The 18,413-nt window shown below is 36.0% G+C and overlaps 1 protein-coding gene across 2 annotated transcripts in view; it reads right to left on the bottom strand.

The window, feature by feature from the left end:
- The window catches only part of STT3B (STT3 oligosaccharyltransferase complex catalytic subunit B), a 51,152-nt gene that overhangs the window by 15,737 nt on the left and 17,002 nt on the right, over positions 1–18,413 (bottom strand). For both annotated transcript variants that reach the window (XM_068935497.1, XM_068935496.1), the window contains 6 exons: positions 16,424–16,532; positions 14,343–14,630; positions 12,535–12,600; positions 8,793–8,892; positions 4,023–4,121; positions 2,238–2,384 (listed from right to left, as the gene is read on the bottom strand). In XM_068935497.1, the coding sequence (XP_068791598.1) occupies positions 2,238–2,384; positions 4,023–4,121; positions 8,793–8,892; positions 12,535–12,600; positions 14,343–14,630; positions 16,424–16,532 (809 nt within the window). The remainder of the gene's footprint in view (positions 1–2,237; positions 2,385–4,022; positions 4,122–8,792; positions 8,893–12,534; positions 12,601–14,342; positions 14,631–16,423; positions 16,533–18,413) is intronic.

The following is an 18,413-nucleotide window of genomic DNA, read 5'->3' as shown; positions in this document are numbered from 1 at the left end:
CAGATGCCAAAACTGTGAATGGCAGGACTTCAACCCACAACGTAACCCTCTCCTACCAGGTGCTGACAGGGCTGCACCCAGAATAGAGGGTCCGGTTGGGGGCACCTTGGGGCAAGATGGTTATTAAGAAAATAGAGATGAACAACTGCTTAAATTACATGGTACACACGGAAAAGCCGAGGGAACTGGGTTTTTTCTGTCTGGTAAAGATGCAGTATCTAAGTGGTAATCTAATACCAGTCTACAACTGTTTAAAAGGCATTTAGAAAGGTAATAGAGGTAAACTCTTTTCAGGAAAGACATGATGTAATAAGGAGCAAAGGCCACAAACTGTGGCCTGGAAGGTTCAGTCTGAAAATTAGGAAAAAATTCCTCACCCAGAGGTCAATGCATCACTGAATCAGGCGGCCCAGAACCGGGAACGCCCACCCTCAGATGTTTTCAAGCTTCAGTTGGATGATGCCTCAGCTGACAATGTCTAGTCCCGGGAAGAAAACCTTTCTGAGCAAAGGCTGGATGAGGGCACCTCCACAGGTCCCTTCCAGACAGCATTCCTATGACTCTATGACAGTAAGAAAGAGTAAGTGTGCATAGATGTGTTTTTCCCCAACAGTATCATCTTCTTTATGCTAATATACATACACTTCCTGTGGCCTTTTACGTTTCTTTTAGCAAACAGTAGTGAAATTAAAATTTATCCAGTTTTACTCGCAACCTTTTGAAAAAGGCTGCAGGCTTTTATAAAGCTCTTTTAAAATCAGGATCAGAAACCTACATATTAGTGAATATTTCAAAAATTGAAATTAATGTTTCCTAAGAACTGCAATACGGGCAAATTTTGCTAGACAGTGAGATCAGAAGACAAATTTCTTTGTGGTATGCCAGTCAAAATTTTTACTATACATTAGTAGGACCTGTTCATACGTACTGAAAAGCAAATCATAAACCATCAAGTTTTACAAGACTAAGACAAATGGAGATGCTAAGTATTTTTTTGGAGAATAGAGACCCATAATTAAAAAATAAATAAAAAAGCCATTATATGGACCAAATTGTTAAGTAATTGAATAAAAAGCCCTACGCTAGAAGCACTACTAAAAGGAAGACCAGGAAAGCAATCAGTTAAAATAAAAACAAGTCAGGTCCCAGGAAAATTTTTTTTAAAAATAAAGCTGACAAAAAGGAACTGTAAATGAGGTATAACATTAAGACCACATAATTTATACCAAGCAGAGTTCAACTCTGGCATGGGTAACATATTTAATTAGGAAAAGAAAATAGCTTTTCTTGATCAGGGGAAGGAAGTATGATATTAGATCACCATGGAAGTATGTCACAGAACCAGAAATAAGGCATATGGGGACTGCAACTGAGCAAGGACAACCTTGTGTTTGAGAGTTTGGACAGAACCTTCTCAAAGACTGGAGGCTGTAAAGTAGAATTGATGGACATAGATGAATTCTAGTCACAGAGAAATCAGGTTCAAGTATTTCAGAAAGTAAGCAGTCTTACAGTTTGAATATCTCTGTATATCAGTGTTATTGATAATATAAGTTATGCCTATCTTCATAACAGATTGACTATAGTTATGCTCTTCATTCCAATCTAACGATCACGGGAATTGCGGACAAGCTTGAAATACTGGAATGATACTACAGAGTTATCTATCTATGCAAAACATATTTGCATGTACACACCCTTTATTTTCAGTAATGACAGAATCATTCCCACATATACAAACATTTAAAAACATTTGTCACCTCTCATTCTTTAATTCTGAGTGTACTCTACCCTTAACATAAAACTAATCTGCGCTCTTCAGATGATTTAAAAGCTTAAATTCCTCTAGCATCCATAAAGTTCTGCCTGAGTTTTGAAGTGTCTTGCACTTGGCTAACTTAAGTTTGAATAAAAACTGAAGTCCGGTACCTGCTTTTATTCACATTGAAGCCCATTACCTTTGCAGAACCAATCTGAGCATTCATTATCCTTCTGTTTTATGAGAGAAATTAGGGAAACACCACTAACATTTCCTGACAATTGACAATTTTTCCTAGGAAAGATTCCTGCAACCCACAAACAGAAAGCACTGCGAACTCGGATACACAGAAAGAATAAGTAACATGGGCACTGCTTTGCTGGGGGGTTGCTGACACCTGTTCCAGAATAAGCCAAACGTTGATCACCCGGGTTAGCTGCTCTAAAGAAAACCTAGTTTCACTTTGGAGGGTATTTACCTGTGTACGTCAAATAGATGACACTCAGGAACACAATACCAGCGGCCAGCGACACACCCAAGAAGAACAGCGTCTGAAATTCTTGCTTGGTTAATCTGTCCCTCAGATACTGCAGAAAGGCATACGCCTGCAACAGTGCAAAAACACCTAAAGAAAGAGGAAAGTTATTGTTTAAATGCTCAAAAGCAGCACTAGCTGTTGTAGCAATTAACATTCTTTAGCTATTTTTGAACTAGAAAAATATATGTACTGTACGTGCTTACATCTGAAAACCAGTATAAAACCACTCTTTCCAAAAAATGGCCTTTAAGGCTTAATAGGGATGATCCTTCCTTCCAGTGATGGAAAAACTACTTTCCAAAACATTCTTTGCTTAATATCATGAGCTCCAACATCCATTACTCTCTTTGCCTCTAAACTAATTTGGGGTGAAGGAGAAGATCACCTAAACACAGTTTGCTTACGTTTTGACAAAAACACAAGTTAACATACCCAGATCTAGCGAAAAAGTAAAATACAGCTCTTGGCTAGCAGAAGTAATGAATTGCTAGGAGAGAACCCAGACAACGTAAAAACAAGGCTAATATAGAAAAATATGGGAATTAAGCTACAGTACAAAACAGCAGAATTTAATGAAAGAAAAATAAATCCCCGTGATTCCACAAAAGCTTTGCATAATTCAGGTGGTCTGTAACAGTGGAATGCACTGGGTAAGCAGCCCATACCCTCACAAAGGCAGCTCAAGAGTTTAAGACTAAACGAGTTCTTGGACATACTTTCTGTTGTTCTTCATTTCAACATATATAACCAGATCAATCCAATGATTAGTCCATTCAAAAGTGAAAATACCCTGGTAACTGACAGAAGAAAAAGACAATTCAAGTTTATACTCCTTCTTCAATTTAAGAAGGAAATTGAGGTGCATGCTGCTGCAAAGTACTAGTTATGAGCTGCTAGAGAAAGGCACAAATTCTATTTGCTAAATCCAAGTAAAATTCTTCAGAATTTGCAAACTACAGTTTGATAATCTTTACTTTTTTCATTATATTCAGAATTCTGAAAGAACCTTCATTCAACTAATAACGTTAAAATATTGTTCTGGTATCTTTTAATGATATGCCAATTACTGCTCCAAATACAGCTTGATAAATGATAATTCATAATAAAAAAAAAAGTGAGGAGTCTAACAAACTAAGCTATAATCACACAAATAGTATATGGTCTTAGTTAACATAAATCAGATTTAGGATAGAGGTCATTGTTGTCAAGAAATCAAGAAGTTTGAATGTGTAACAACTACTGAAAATTAACTTAAAGAAAAGAAAATCAAATAAGATTAAAATCAGCAATTTAAAAATGTCTTTCCTGAACAGTGATTCAAATCACTTGCATCTAATTAACTTTGAAAAATTATGGAGGACTGTCAACTCCAAAAATAAACTGCTCAATAAAAACTGTGTTTACCAATAACAAATGCTCCCATTGTACAATGCTTGAAGGCAACATTATATTGCAAAACAGTAGAGATTATCAACTTGTAAAATAAGTGCTTGTCAGAATGAGTAACTGCTCCAGTGTTACAGCAGCATTTTATTTCCATTAGCTCACACAAAGGATAATGTGTCAGTTGGGAAGAATACTTCCCCACTGATACTAAATAGCACCTTTTTTTTTTTTTTTCTCTTAACACTTTAGGTTGGTAACAAAGAAAACAGAGCCACCAGGGTTTGGGGTTTTCTTGTGCTGAACAGATCACTTGGAGACAAAGACCTTTGCTTTTCTTACCTGCGGCTGCCATGTGTTCACTTGTTCTAATGGGCTGAAATCCCACAAAAGGTATCTGCATCGATAATATTAAACCCACAATGTAGAAAGTGCTATATGCTAGAAAAAGAGATGGGGGTGGGGAAGAAGAGAAAGTGGGAAGGAAAAAAAAAATGAGTATATACATTTCAAAAGGCCTTGGCTCCACATTACAGTCCGTTTCCCCCCCTTCAAACTGCAGCGACACAAACAGAACCGTTATCTTCTAAAATATTTTGGTCATGCTAATTATTTGTCTTTATCCTCTCTTTGACTAGCATGAACATACATATTGCATTCAATTTCAGAGGAAGGAGCAAAGTTTCGTTGTTCCTAATTACACTCCCCCCCGCCCCCCCCCCCACGCTTAGGGAAGTAAACCACCTACCCAAGACACTCTAGCTTGGAAAGAGCTTCCTCTTCTGTTCTGTTTTTTTTTTGTATTGGGGGGGAGGGAGAAGGAAAGCAGAGATAACTCACATAACAAGTGACAAAAGAAGCTTTCTGTATGAGGAGAGACTGAAGGGACAGGACCTCAGAAAAGCAAGACACGTGAGAGAATCTATTACTTGGGAAATGTAAGAAGGCATGCTTATTTTTTTAAGATACAAAAACAGAGGCACGCAAAGAAACTGAGAAGCAACAGTATTTAAAACAAAATATTGGGCATGTGTATTAACAGACCCATATCAAGCATGGGGACTCATAACCCAACAGAAGCTAGCAGCCAAGAACACAACAGGAATAACTGTTATGCAAATATTCATGTACTTTATTTTGACAGGATTTCAGTTCTACGTATTCCAGGGTGAGGAAAGGAAAGGAAAGGAGAAGTGGGGAGGGAAGAGAGAAATACCAATTTTGAACAGACATGAGCCTGAGCAGGTTGGATGGTTATTTCAAATCTAAAGTCCAAATGAAGTTTTCTTCATTCAGCGACAAATAGCAGCAATCTACTTCCTAGATTTTTAAGACTCCTACAGATGATAAACCACTGTCTGTGTTACAGCCTCAACTTTACAAAGAGATTCCTGATCTCATACAATCCTCTACTAAGCTCCATGTGAACATTTCTGGGGACAATACCATTTGCCAGCGGTACTGTTTTCATAGCACCTGTGTGGCCTCTCTCAGGGGTTATGGTCGCAGGGGACTTCATGCTTTGCGAAACATCACAAGCAATGACTGCTGATGGCTGCAGCCACTCGCCACCTTTTCTGGTGCATTCTTTTCAGCATCCGTACTGCAGAACTCGGCCTAGCTACGGAGCTGTTCCCTCTGAGGTCACGGAAACATATTTTTGCTACAGAAAATTCAATTTTCGAGGAATTCACTACAACATAAATCATTCACTGTAACATGAAAGCGTTACAACACTGCCATCCTGTGGAAGTCCAGTGATTGGCATTAATCACTACATCTCCCATTTGTTAAAGTCAGACCATTGTTAAATCATCCTTTGTAAGCCTGGTCCTACAACTGTCATTTTCTATTTAATAACTACTTATGCCCACTTTTTAGGCATCCCTTACTTTTCACCTCTTTCAAATGGCTGCCAGATCCGCCTGGCCTGAGATTGAAAAATGTACAATTTACACAGCAATAACGCTTTGCTAGAAGCTTGATACATCGAAGTGACACACCATCACAAACGTCCCATGTTCCTTTATGTGCTACTGTTTGTACAGTCTTTGCAAAAACAGTAAGTTCGTTTTGCTTCATGCAACCCACTCTCATGATTATAACTTTAATTAGGTCAACAACAACTTAATCTACTGGATAAAACCGTTTTAAAAACAGCTGATCATTTAAGTTGCTGTGCACTGCAAAAACATGAGAATAACCTACGGGGAAACTTATCTAAAGAATATCAGCAAATACTTCACCACACACTTTCAAGTGATGCGTTATAACCACCAGAAATAAGCGCTAATTATCTGAAACTTTAGAACACAGAAGAAAGATGAACACATGCCTGCACACCATTTAAATGACAAAACCCAAAACAGAGAACAAAAAATGCATTATTGAAGTGAAGTTTTAAATTCTGGAAAATCCACAAGTTTTTCAATTATCAAATATTTTGAAAAGCATACAGAACTTAAAAATCGTACAGAAAAAGAAAATTACAAGCTGATAGAGGTGAAGTTTACCGAGTTTCTAAAGTGCATAATCATGACTTAAATCTATATGGTACCTTCCCAAATGTAAAACCATTTAAATTTTAAATGTATGATCAATTACAATAAAAACTACAGGTACAACAACAGAAAGTAACATTAGTAGCTCCTGCATCTGAATAAGTAGGTTACTTTCCCTATGCAAATGCTGCTAATAAACTGGAACTGTAAACTAGTTGGCCTTACTTATTAATCTAATCTAATAAGATCCGAATGCAAGATATTGGCCACTGTCAAGACTTATTAAAAAAAAAAAAGAATAAAAAACAAAAACACCCTCAAATAACTTAAAATCAAGTGTTCAAATGCATTACTAAGGTCACCATTGATACCACGTGGGTCAGAAGTTTCCTGGTTAACGTACTCATTTGCCTGCAAGTCACAAAATACCTCAGAATTTGCAGAAAGTTCATGTTCTGGGAATTTTTTTTACCCATTAAATGATTCTAAACTACACTGCCCATTAGATTATGTTCCATTAACCTTTTCTTTGGTATATGACTATCTGTATGAAAAATATATCCCATGACACTGTCACTGTTCTTTTTTTTTTTTTAAATCTTCATGCTGCCAAATATTTTCTTTTCCACATATTTTCTACTAAATTAGATGAAATGTTCTTCAATTATAAAAATTAGAATTATGCTAGTTTAGAATAAAATTAAGCAACCAAACTGAAGGTTATTTTTTGTTTTAAATCTTAATATTACTATTATGGATGCTTTTTTTTTTTTTCTTTTAAAAAAACAGCCACTGTCACCTGTTTATAGGTTACAAGAAGTTTTAACTGCACATCAGTAATTTTATGAGAATTTAGAGACTCCTGCATTCACATCAGCAATGGCCTAACACAGACACTCCAAAAATATTTTACTTCCGTGAGCTTTTGTAAACTCATTCCCTTATCTGAATAGTTTAGAAGAGAAGCACAATTTCATTTCTTCCTAGAAATGCTTTTGAACATTCTTACCTGTTTTACAAAAACACCCTATTAAACAAACCTAGATTTCACATATTGATGCCAGGTGTACCGACATCTCTGTGCGTAAAACTTCCCTTGGAGGTTTAAATCACACCAGCAGCTGCAATAAAACACCTTAGCAGCAAACATATTTTCATTCTACCAACTCTGAAGTGCATCTCCTTCCCAGATGAAGGACAGTAATGTCTCAAAACACTGGAGGTATTTGCAAAACAAATATGTACCAAAAACTTAGATTTGTGTTGAACTGACAGCATTACTTTCCCCAGATGAGTTCAAAGCCTAGTTCATTAGGCTGAAAGCTAAAAAGGCAAGAATACTTATTGTTTTCTGTTTCTAGTTACCGTGTCCCTTTAGGATTTTATAATTAATAGTTTTCAGTTTCTCTTGCTTCACTCACAGAAATTGAAAATGTTCAATACACCAATTTGAAAAGCAAAACAAGATGCATTACTCTCCCCTTTTGTTATGAGGAAGCTAACTAATACGATCATTAATAAGGAGGGTCAGCACTTTTTTTTTAAAAAAGAGCTCCAGTTTCTGAATTAAGTAAATACATAACTAAGAAGAAAAAAAATCATAAAAACGAAAAATGAACAACTCCTATAATGAACTTGAGTAAACATTTTAGTGTATAATTGTTTAAATATATGTGTAAATATAGTAATTTCCATGGCAGGCATTGGAGTAAAAAAAAGCTTAAAAAATTAAAAACCTAAAACATATTTACAAATATGAAACATTGAGATATTACACTTCAACTCATGCTATGTTCTCAAACTACCTTTTGTAAAGTAGCCAAAAATGTTCTAACTTATAAATATTTGAATGTCAAAACTGCTTGCTATTTCACACACCCACCCACCCAGGCCCCGGCAGCCACTCCATGGCCAACTGATTTAACTTGTAAAGTCTATGTGAACTGTTGATGGAGTGTTTGAATGTCAGGCAAATCCATTAGTTGCTCTCCTAGGATCACTGTTCACATACGCCTGAAACTGGAAGGCAGACTGATCCATCAACCCAATAAAATCTTAAGGATTCGTGTGGATTGGACAGACTCTTAAGCTGCTTTTAGTCCTGGTTATATAAACATTATACTGGTGTTTAAAATTTCCTATGCCTTCCCTCACATATGTTACAATATGCTGTAGTGCTTGCGTAATTTTTGCTGTACTTTTTTTTTTTTTTAAATAGCAACTATTTCACATACGAGGAAGAGGCAGGAAGTTGAAACATTATGATATACATAACTATTTTATAAATATATTGAAAGGATTCTACAAATATCAAGTCATCTCGTTATTTCCTTTTTACCTCGATGCACTACAAAGAAGAGAAAATGAACTAGCAACTATATCCCTGAGGTTTTGGGAACGCGAATGATGTTTTAACTCCCTGTTTCCATGTCGTAGACAATAATCGACTATTGCCTGTAGTCAAACTAATAAAATGCAAACTGATATGGAATTATTTCATTCCCACCTAATGCAAAATGTAGGCATAATTAATTTCATATATCATGATTTAGCATTTGACAATGACCGTTCAACCGAAGAGAAGAGAACATATTTCAAGGAGAACACTTACCGATGTAGACCCTCCTGCTGTATCTCTGCATCAGCAACAGAACAAACACATGCAGTGGAATAAGGTTGATGATGAAAACATAACCACCCCATGCAGAGACCTATGAGAAATGGAATAGGGTATGAGATCCTTTAAATATGATCTAAAAATACCTTTAAATTCTTAAGCTAGCCAATACTGAATTTATACATACTGGTAGTCTAAGAAGAAAATAGATACCCCATCTAGATAAACAGCAAGAAGTACTAGTAATATCACTGGAATCTTTCTCAACATTTATTATCAAAAAAGCAAAAAAAAAAAAATTGTGGTGTTGCCAAAATATCAAAATTCTTTGAAATGGGCCAGTGGATTTTCAAGGCTGTCTTTCTTACACTTTCCCTTTCTCCCAAGCTAACCTGGTCATGCTGACAAACAAGAATGTGTTGCCGGGGGCCTTTCCCATAGCGGGGGCTGCAGCACAAAGTAGCAGCAGGACTCCTGCCTGGGATCCAAAAATTTTCCTACGACATACAAATTTAGCACTATGCCCTGTGCTTGCTGGTGGGGACAGGGAACAGTACCTCTAGCCAGAGAGAGGAGAAAGGCAGCAAGACACGCCTCCGGGAGCAGAACTGCTGAGGCAGAGCAGCCAATGCAGGCTGCAGCGCCCAGAAGGAAACAAAAGCAACGGGGCAGAAACAGAGGGAAGAAGGGCTCAGCCCTGTGGTTTAGCATACAATAATATCATGGATATTGTGAACTTGCAGTAATAGCAGCACTTGAAGTATTGCTATGATGCACTTAGTATGGAAATACTACAGTGTTATCAATCTATCACTCATTGTTAGTTTACATAAAGATTTAATGAGCTACCATTACAACATGTTATCTAAATTTCTAACATATTTAGAAGGGCTAACGTTGACAAGGCAGTCTATGTTTTGCTCACTTGTCAAATTTAAGTCTAGACTTCTCCCATATGTGCCATGCCTACCCCAGTTCTTCATTTTTAGATTGCACTAGCAAATGTATTTTAATCATACTTTAGGGCTTAGACTCATGTATATATTTTTAAAGCCACAGCATCCAAGAAGGAACCCAAATGACTTTATGCTCTTGAAAACAAACTTGAAAATAAGGACAAAGCAAAGTACTGCGTTTTGGTACTAAACAAGTCAGTGTTTAAAAATCTGGGGTAAACAGATTCAGACAATCTGGAACAAGCAGAACAGAAAATTACTAAATTTTCTAGAAAATCATTTTAGCTAATCCTGATTCTAATGACAAATCACTAGAATGAAGTGCCATGTTGCACACAAGCAATTTTATTTATCAAGACAAAATGTTATATGAAGACAAATAAGACAAACTAGAATGAGAACAAAAATCTAAATTAGGACACTGTCATATTTAGGGAAAGGTGTGAATGACGCAGGTAGCTGAGAGTTTATAAAGACCTGCATTTTTAATTAACGCTATTCTCTAATTATCCAAAAATTAAACCAAATCTATGCACTTAAACAAACAAACCTGAAGATACATTTCTGAACTTTTCAAACACAGCTGAGGCTTCCTCATAGACTAGGAAAAAGACAGCAGTGGAAATATGCTATTACTCCTATGAGGAACACCTCAGTGTAAGGCTTTGTATTTATTTTAAACTGTCCTCACAAAACGCTATCCCAAGCCAAACTGACATAAGTCAAGTAAATTCTAAAGATATCATAAATGCAAGAAAAAACCCTTCTCCTTGTGGATGTAATGCTATGAGTCAAATTACCACATCAGTGAGTCAGGCATATATTTCAAGCAGATTTAGATATCAACAAAGATTTTTGTCAGTCCGTGCAATATCTGTTCCTCTTTTGAAGACCTGTTTCCCCAATTTTCCCAGTGAGGAATGAACCTTACCACCTCAAAATTGACATTTATTTAATTCTCAACTGGTAATGCAAAGATGTAACGATTCCATCAGACAAAAACACATGGGTGCAACAGAACAGAGAGTACAATTACGTTCTGTCCTACAACTTTACCTGAGCAAAACGCCTAGAAGGGCACCTCAACAAAATTCTGCCACAAAAGGAAATACATTATATGGAAACCACCACTCAGGGTGGAAGTGGGTACTTTGTAAAGAATAAACTTTTATCATCTAATCACTGATACTAAGCTATGGACAAATCTCAATGTTTAACTGGTTGATAATACTTAAAATAAAATAATAAAAGAACACTAAATAACATTCAAGGATTGAATATAACGACGATGACACTGATTTTGTAGCTTCTGTCACCATGCACGCTCCAGATCACATTCCTTCCCTTTCATACAATTCCACAGACCAAGATGCTATGACAGACTACGAAGGGAGAATTTGTTCTCCTGTGATTTTTCAGTAGTAAAATTGTCAGAGTATCTTATTTGCTATCTGTGTATTTATGAACACGCCTTTCAGAGGACGCCATCAAATCAGCCTAACATATAAGATGAAGACATATAAACATAACGACTCAAAACTATCCGTTTGATTTTGTACTGCACAGAAATCTGTACCACATATACAAAATCTCTTCACTGTAACGTAACATATATGGCAATGCTATGCTGAAGTGACTGTTTATTTAATGACTTAGCAGAAGGAGAGGAGGAGAAATGAGGGGAGGAAATAAATGTACTTTTGATAGGAGATAGCTGCCCTCTTCTGTGACTTGACAAAGCGCTACTATTTGCTGTTAGAACAGAAGAAAAAAAAAATCCCATACAACCAGAAACTGAACATAAAAGCTAGAAAACTCTAGGCAGCATCCAGATAACCTCTGATTTAGTCTTGTATTTTAAATTAAGGTATGCAAAACAACTCATGAGTTCCTTACAGCCATATAAGTAGACTTGCAAAAAAGGCAATATATGATACCTTGATCTTAATATCAAGCAATTATCCTGACCGTCCCACCTTTAGTCATTTTGAGGCTACTTTTCCTCCTCAATTTTTCAGGTGGCCATAAAAAAAAAACAAACATTCATGAATTAGGAGAAAATAAAGGTCTTTGTTTCATTCAGACCACAAAATTCTTCAAGTGTAAGGTTTCAGAAGACAGGGGATGGGAAAGAAACCAATTCCTCCCCAATTTTACTACTTGTTTTATCTCCTCAATTTTACTATTGGTTTTGTCTCTGTTCGCTTCTAGGAAGATCTCTGCAATAGCCTCCATTTTCATAGATCAAAAATGAAAAGGGACTTCATGATAACTTAATCTGACTTCCTGCATAGCATAAGTCATTGAATTCATTCAGTAGTTCTGATTTATTCTATGGCTTAATTATACCCAAAGTAGCAGTTTTCAGATATAAAAATATAACTGTGGGTATAAAAATTATTATTTTATTTTAGTAATAATGATACACACATGAGAATATCAACCAAAACTCCACTTTAAGTCACCTGAACCAAACAAATTTCATTGAATCAAAGTTTCTATTCACAATGGAAAATGAATTTGCAAGTAAAGCTATTAAACAGTTTTTTAAAAGATATTTTGAAACTTACAAGTATTTAAATTTAAGCATACATAACTGAAACAATTTTTATCATGTCGTCTTACTCATATTTAAGTATTTGATAATAAAATGAGCAAACAAATTTACATTATGGCCCCAACAAAAGATTAAAAACTCATTCTGCTATGCTTTAGCAACATACGAATTAGGTCAGTCTTGCTCACATAGCTTAGCTGCAATATATATATAAAAAGCTTACCATGTAAAAGTAGGATAGGCAGCAGCAGATTGTCCAAAAGACTGACCCAGTTTTCACTGACTTGACCTTTAAAAACAATCAGGTATGAGTAACAAACAAATACTGGACAACACTACAAAATTTCATTCCAAGACAGAAGAGCTAGATTTTACTAAAGTCTGTCAAAAGAACTTCTTTAGTACATATCTAGTTATATTTATACGCTTCTGAACTGATGTCCATAAAACCAAACTCCAGTGCATAAAAAGTTGATGTACGACAGCTTATACCTACTCTCCAGTTAAGGGGGAGGCAGGATGCAACGCAACCGTCTGCTTCATCATCTAAGGCAGAAAGTAGCTGCAACACTCTGTGCTACTTTGTCCAACGTACTACACTACACTATAATTGTAAGCGTGGACTATACATGGCTTCTTTTGGCTGGCATCAGCCCCAGCTCTGCTATTATAGAGGTAAGAGCTATTCTGTAATTTTGGAAAACTCGCTTGAAGTTAATGATAGCATCCATATATAACTACAGGTTTAGAGGGAACTATAAATTGGGCCAGAAATATGATTTTGCCCAACACTGACAGTGGCAACTGTGGTGTGGGAAAATAAGAACAAAAAACTGACTTGAAATGAAGATGTAAGTTTATCTATAAAATACATCTGGCCCACATATAATTCTACAAAACTTTATGCAAACATTACTGCACTACGCAGTCTAATTAAATGAGTTCCATAAGAACAGATAAGTGCTATCATGTTTTAGTTATTACCAAGCAATAACATAGGTTGATTCTATTATTATCAAGAAACACAGCATGAATCTGGAGCTGCAGTTGATTTTAAGTCAAGATTAAAAAAAATCCTTAATAAGAGGACCTTTTCTCAAAGCCTGCATTTCAGTAACATCAGCTACTCAAGCATGAAAATCTTGAATTCCCTTCTGCTAAACTCCTACCAGCAATATCCCAAGTTTGAAATATTCAAAAGCTAGAAAGCTTGTGAGTACACTTCTGCTTATGAAAAGCAGAACTCTCCACAAAATCATGGGAAAAGCTGTATTGGCCATATATATCATATTATATCATTCAACAGACACCCAAAATGAAAAGTACACAAATTCAAGGCAGGCACAAGGGTCACTACCATGCTGTGTCTGTGCTGAATTACTATATAGCTATGCCATTTGTGGTATTTCCATAGTAGATGTAACAGGCCAGAAAAACCTTGGCTTATCTATACTCCTTCATATGCAACTGCCTTATGACAGTCAAGCAGCACTAGCAAGTAGACTAATTAAAATATATGAGACTAGGACTTTTGAAAGCATGCAAACAGTATGGATATCCTGCTGGGTGGACAGCTTTGGGTATTTAGTTTGGATGCTTCAAAGACTAGACCCTCCGTATACTCAACAGCTCCCCCAGGAGACAATTCACAGTGCTTTATATTCAGAGTCTACTGCTTTCCACCAGCTAAATAAGGAAGATAGTTTGATACTCAGGGAGCCTCATGAACACCTCCAAAATTGCAAAACAACGACGAAACCCTTTATTTTGTTTTAAATGTATAGATCCCTTATTATTAGGGGATCTGTACAGCTGAATAATAGTTTTACATAATAAACTAAAGAGCATTATTATGAAGTGGTTCAAATCATGTGATTTCTCAGTACTTGCCTGATCCCAAGCCAAGGGGAAGAGAGATGAGAGGGAGGAAGAAAAAGTAAGGATTCAATTTGGATCCTAAGAAAAATCAGTCATTTCGTTGGAAGAGGAACCAAAAACCCTCCCAAAGCAGAAGACTTAGCAAATACTTACCCATAAATAGTATGTGAACTGCAGTGCAAAAATAGCTATGCCTTCATTGTCAAATGATCCTGCTACCGATCGAGATATGTAACCTGGAACTATGGCAATAAAACAGGCAGCTAAAAGCCCTGCTCCCTGGTTCCACAGTTCTCTGGTGAGCAGGAAAGTAGAAATAGCTGTAAGGCCGCTAAAAACTGGTGCTAGGAACACACATACATCTCTTATATGGACCGTCACGTTAAGCATATTTAAAATCCAATGTATAAGGCCCGCTGTCACCATCAGTCCTGGATACACCTGAAAGGAGAACAGACACACCCAGATTAGTGCAGAAAATGACTGAGGTAGGTTTATTTGCATATAATTTACAGTGAAATATAGTCATTTCTTAGGCTGATACCAGCAGTGAGCAGATAAAGCTAACAAAGTTATTTTAGTGTTGCTTTAATCGTGTTTTGACAACAACTTTGAACACCAGAAGTTCTTAAAGTTTATGTAATTGCTAGCATTTGGGTAACAGTCCTTTTTCTAAATGAATATGCAGCACAAAGATAATATCCTGTCTTGCCTGATATTTGTCATACAATGAGATGAATTCGTGGTTAAGGTATGTAATCAGAAGCTAAAGTTTGCATGAGAATTTCAAGACAGCTAAGAGCTTTTTTTTAAAAAAAAAAAAGCAAAAATAAAAAAAAATCCCAGCCCTACCCACTTTTCCCCAAAGTACACCATGCAGCTCTTCTATTTCTCCTTGCCCGTAGAGGAAGGAAATGTTTATTGAGCTTTTTTAAGCTAAAAAGCTGACTGACAGCTGGTGAGCTGACCGTATATATATATATCCATGTGCAAGATATTTGTAGGTATCTTTGGATTTGAAGTATTAAAATAAAATCCTATAAAATTGCACTAAGGTATCCTCCAGGAAAGCGTAGACTTCCACAAATTTACTGAATCGATCCTAAAATACTGAAGAATATTAAAACATTCTTAATAGTAATTTTACCCTCCCACATTTATCAACATTAGAAAAATCAATATGTATTAGAAAAATTAATATAGACTTCAATTGTCTTAGCTTTCTTTGCTCCAGAATTAAAACAGCTTTTGTACTAAATTAAATTAAGAGAGATCATGTGATGTTCATGTTCCTCTGCATAAATCCTTGACAGATGATTTTCAAGATAAATTACAAAAACTTAATACGCCATAAGACTTCCAAAATAAAGTATGCAATCACAACTTTCATTTTATTTCCTAAGGCTTTTACTTCAGACAGATATAGAAAAATGCTACATAAAAAGTGTCTCACAGGTACCTCTAAGATATTAAAACAAATGGTTATCTAGTTGTTACAAAAGGCTTTGTAAATGCATTTAAATGGCACTTCCTATACTTAACATAAGTTTTAATGCACTTTCAGTGTCAAACGTGACTGCGTTACTTAATGCTACTACAGCCATTCTACTAATGAAATATGTTTGTATTCTGATTTGATAATGTTGTTTCTTACACCTTTCTTGTTTTGTAACACACATCAACACCAATCTGACCCACTTCTGATGCTTCATACATCTCTCCCACTGATTTAATTCCAAAAGATCTTTTCCCAGGGAAACCCTAACATTTTCCACACACAGAAAAATGTCCACTCAAAATATACTATGGGATTACAACTTACATGTAAAATGAAAAAAGGCAAAAAAAATCCATTCGAAATACAGTTGTCTAAATCTCTTAGGGCATCATTGTGTAATGATATTTTCCCCACACAAGAAAACTGGAATTACAGGAGTCATAACCTCCCTATTTATTAACAGTTGCTACATAAGAAGGTATCACTCAGTTTTGTACTTCTTGTTCACAGTATGCTGTTAGATAAGGACTAAAGCACGTTAACTTAGTTAGTTGCTGCTAGAAAATTAAAAATTAACTGCTGCTAGAAATTAAAAACACCTCGATATTCCCTCTGCTGCAATTGACAATTAAAAGTATATTCCATTAAGATCCTCCTTCTATCCATGTCAAAGTTGCATCTAAACTTCAATAAAATTACTGCAAAGTCACCTTTAGGTAACTGTTATAATACTTACAGTTCCACCTACTATTCTTCCCAGTGGATACCATGCTCTTTCATCAAACCAATTTAGAAATTCATAAAACCCATGGGATGCAAGATGATGTGTTGATCTATAGTTAAACCTAGAAAGAGAGAGAAAGTGGGGGGGGGGGGGAGGGAAGGATTAAAAAAAGTATAAGAAGAATCACCTAAATTTCAGGCAAACCTTAATTCTGCTGTCTTCCAAGATCCAGAAAGTAATTAAACATCAATGCCTCATTTGGTATATAAATACAATGGTCCACTCTAAATCTAGAGAGTTTTAAAGTAAATTACCAAGCTCTGATTCTCCCACTCTGTTATTAATTACTGTATTTCCTTTAGCTCGACAACCAGTGCACACACAAAGACAAAATATGACAGCCTTTTTTTGGTCTACACTAAAATGTTTTCTATCACTCTGACAAACACCCCATTCATTTTCTAATTCCCTTTTAAAGTTACCTTTCAAATATAATCTGCTAACCAATTATTTATTACATCCAGAACACCATTTAAACAGAATTAGGATCACAGAAGAATTAGTGCAAGACTCCCATTCCGAAATAGCATGTTACCTAGTGCATCTCTTGCTGCTATGTTCCATGTAACAGTGAAAGATGAAGTAATGCAGTAATACGAAACTGAATCAGTCTATTTGTTCACACAGCATCAATCTAATGGCCTTGACACATTCCCTTCTTTTAATAAGAGAGAATCTACCTAGCACTTTCATCTTCCAAGCTGGTGCACGTTCTCCGCAGAACACTCCTTGTAGGACAAAAGCCCTCCCGTGCACACCTTGAGTTCAGTCTTCCACAGCGCCAATCTACCTTCAGAAGGGCACGTATAGATTGCTACCAAATCAGTCTTCCATTTTTCTGGCAAATAACCAGTTTTCCCGACTTCTCAAACTTCAAATGGCAAAATCTACCTCATACAAAGTCTCATCACTCTTTAAATGGGGTATCAGACTGCTGTGAGAAGAACTGCAGTGCACGTTACCCCAGATTGCAACTGTTTTTTCCATGATCGTTTAAAAGCCAGACCAATAAGGCTATGGGTACTGATGCTACGCAATTAAAAAAAAGTTTAACTTTAGAAAAGTCTGAGTAAACACCAGGTCTAAAGTCTAAAGCAAGCAACAACACCTGTAAAACTAACCCTCTTACCAGATACTCCAATTGAAATTTAGTTAATGAGAAATTCATTAGTGAAAGCACTAGTAAAAGATTATATTAAGTCCCGTGACTAAATGAAATACCGTAACAGACAGCAGATTAGATGAGAAAACCAACATCAAAGACCTCTAAATAGAGTTAGCATACTAGACTATAAGAGCTTGTGTATTTTTCATTTTGTCTGCTTACTGATAAAATGGATACGTTCAGAAATATGCATCACTTCTGACACAAATTTAAAATCTACAGTAAAATCTTTCACGTACCTAACACCCCCCAAAATATCACTGCTTTACCTTAAACTAACTTCAACAGAATAAAGCTAACGTTACTCAAGACTGTAAGACCCATCAGGATCCTACTTGTTTAATCAGTTAAGACAAGACTAATACCTGAAGTACAACTACGCAGAGGCCATTAGCAGATTTCTTTGCCTACACTGTGGAAGAACAAAAAGAACTGAAATTCAGGTCCAGATGTCAGTAAACTTAGATGTTTCCACTCACTGAACCATCACAGCATCAGGCAAGAGATATTAAAAAAAAAAAGCATCTAGAGCACAATATTTTCAGGAAAGCTCTCCTTTACAGTAAATAAGCAGTTATATGGGATACATTAACTGATTAAACTGAACTTTCAGAAGTAATTAGTCATGTTTATCTAAGGATATCCACACAAACAGTCATCGCTCTGACCTAGAAATCCTTGTACCAAACAGCAGGGACACTTGTTTCTAATAAGCCTCCAAATATTCCCATTTGACTAGATTTCCAAATATTAATTAATTCTCTAGTTCTGAACTGT

Source organism: Struthio camelus, chromosome 2, assembly GCF_040807025.1.
Source record: "Struthio camelus isolate bStrCam1 chromosome 2, bStrCam1.hap1, whole genome shotgun sequence".
Classification (NCBI taxonomy): Eukaryota; Metazoa; Chordata; class Aves; order Struthioniformes; family Struthionidae; genus Struthio; species Struthio camelus.
The sequence above is the reverse complement of the archived record's forward strand: the minus strand, read 5'-3'. Positions and strand labels throughout refer to the sequence as shown.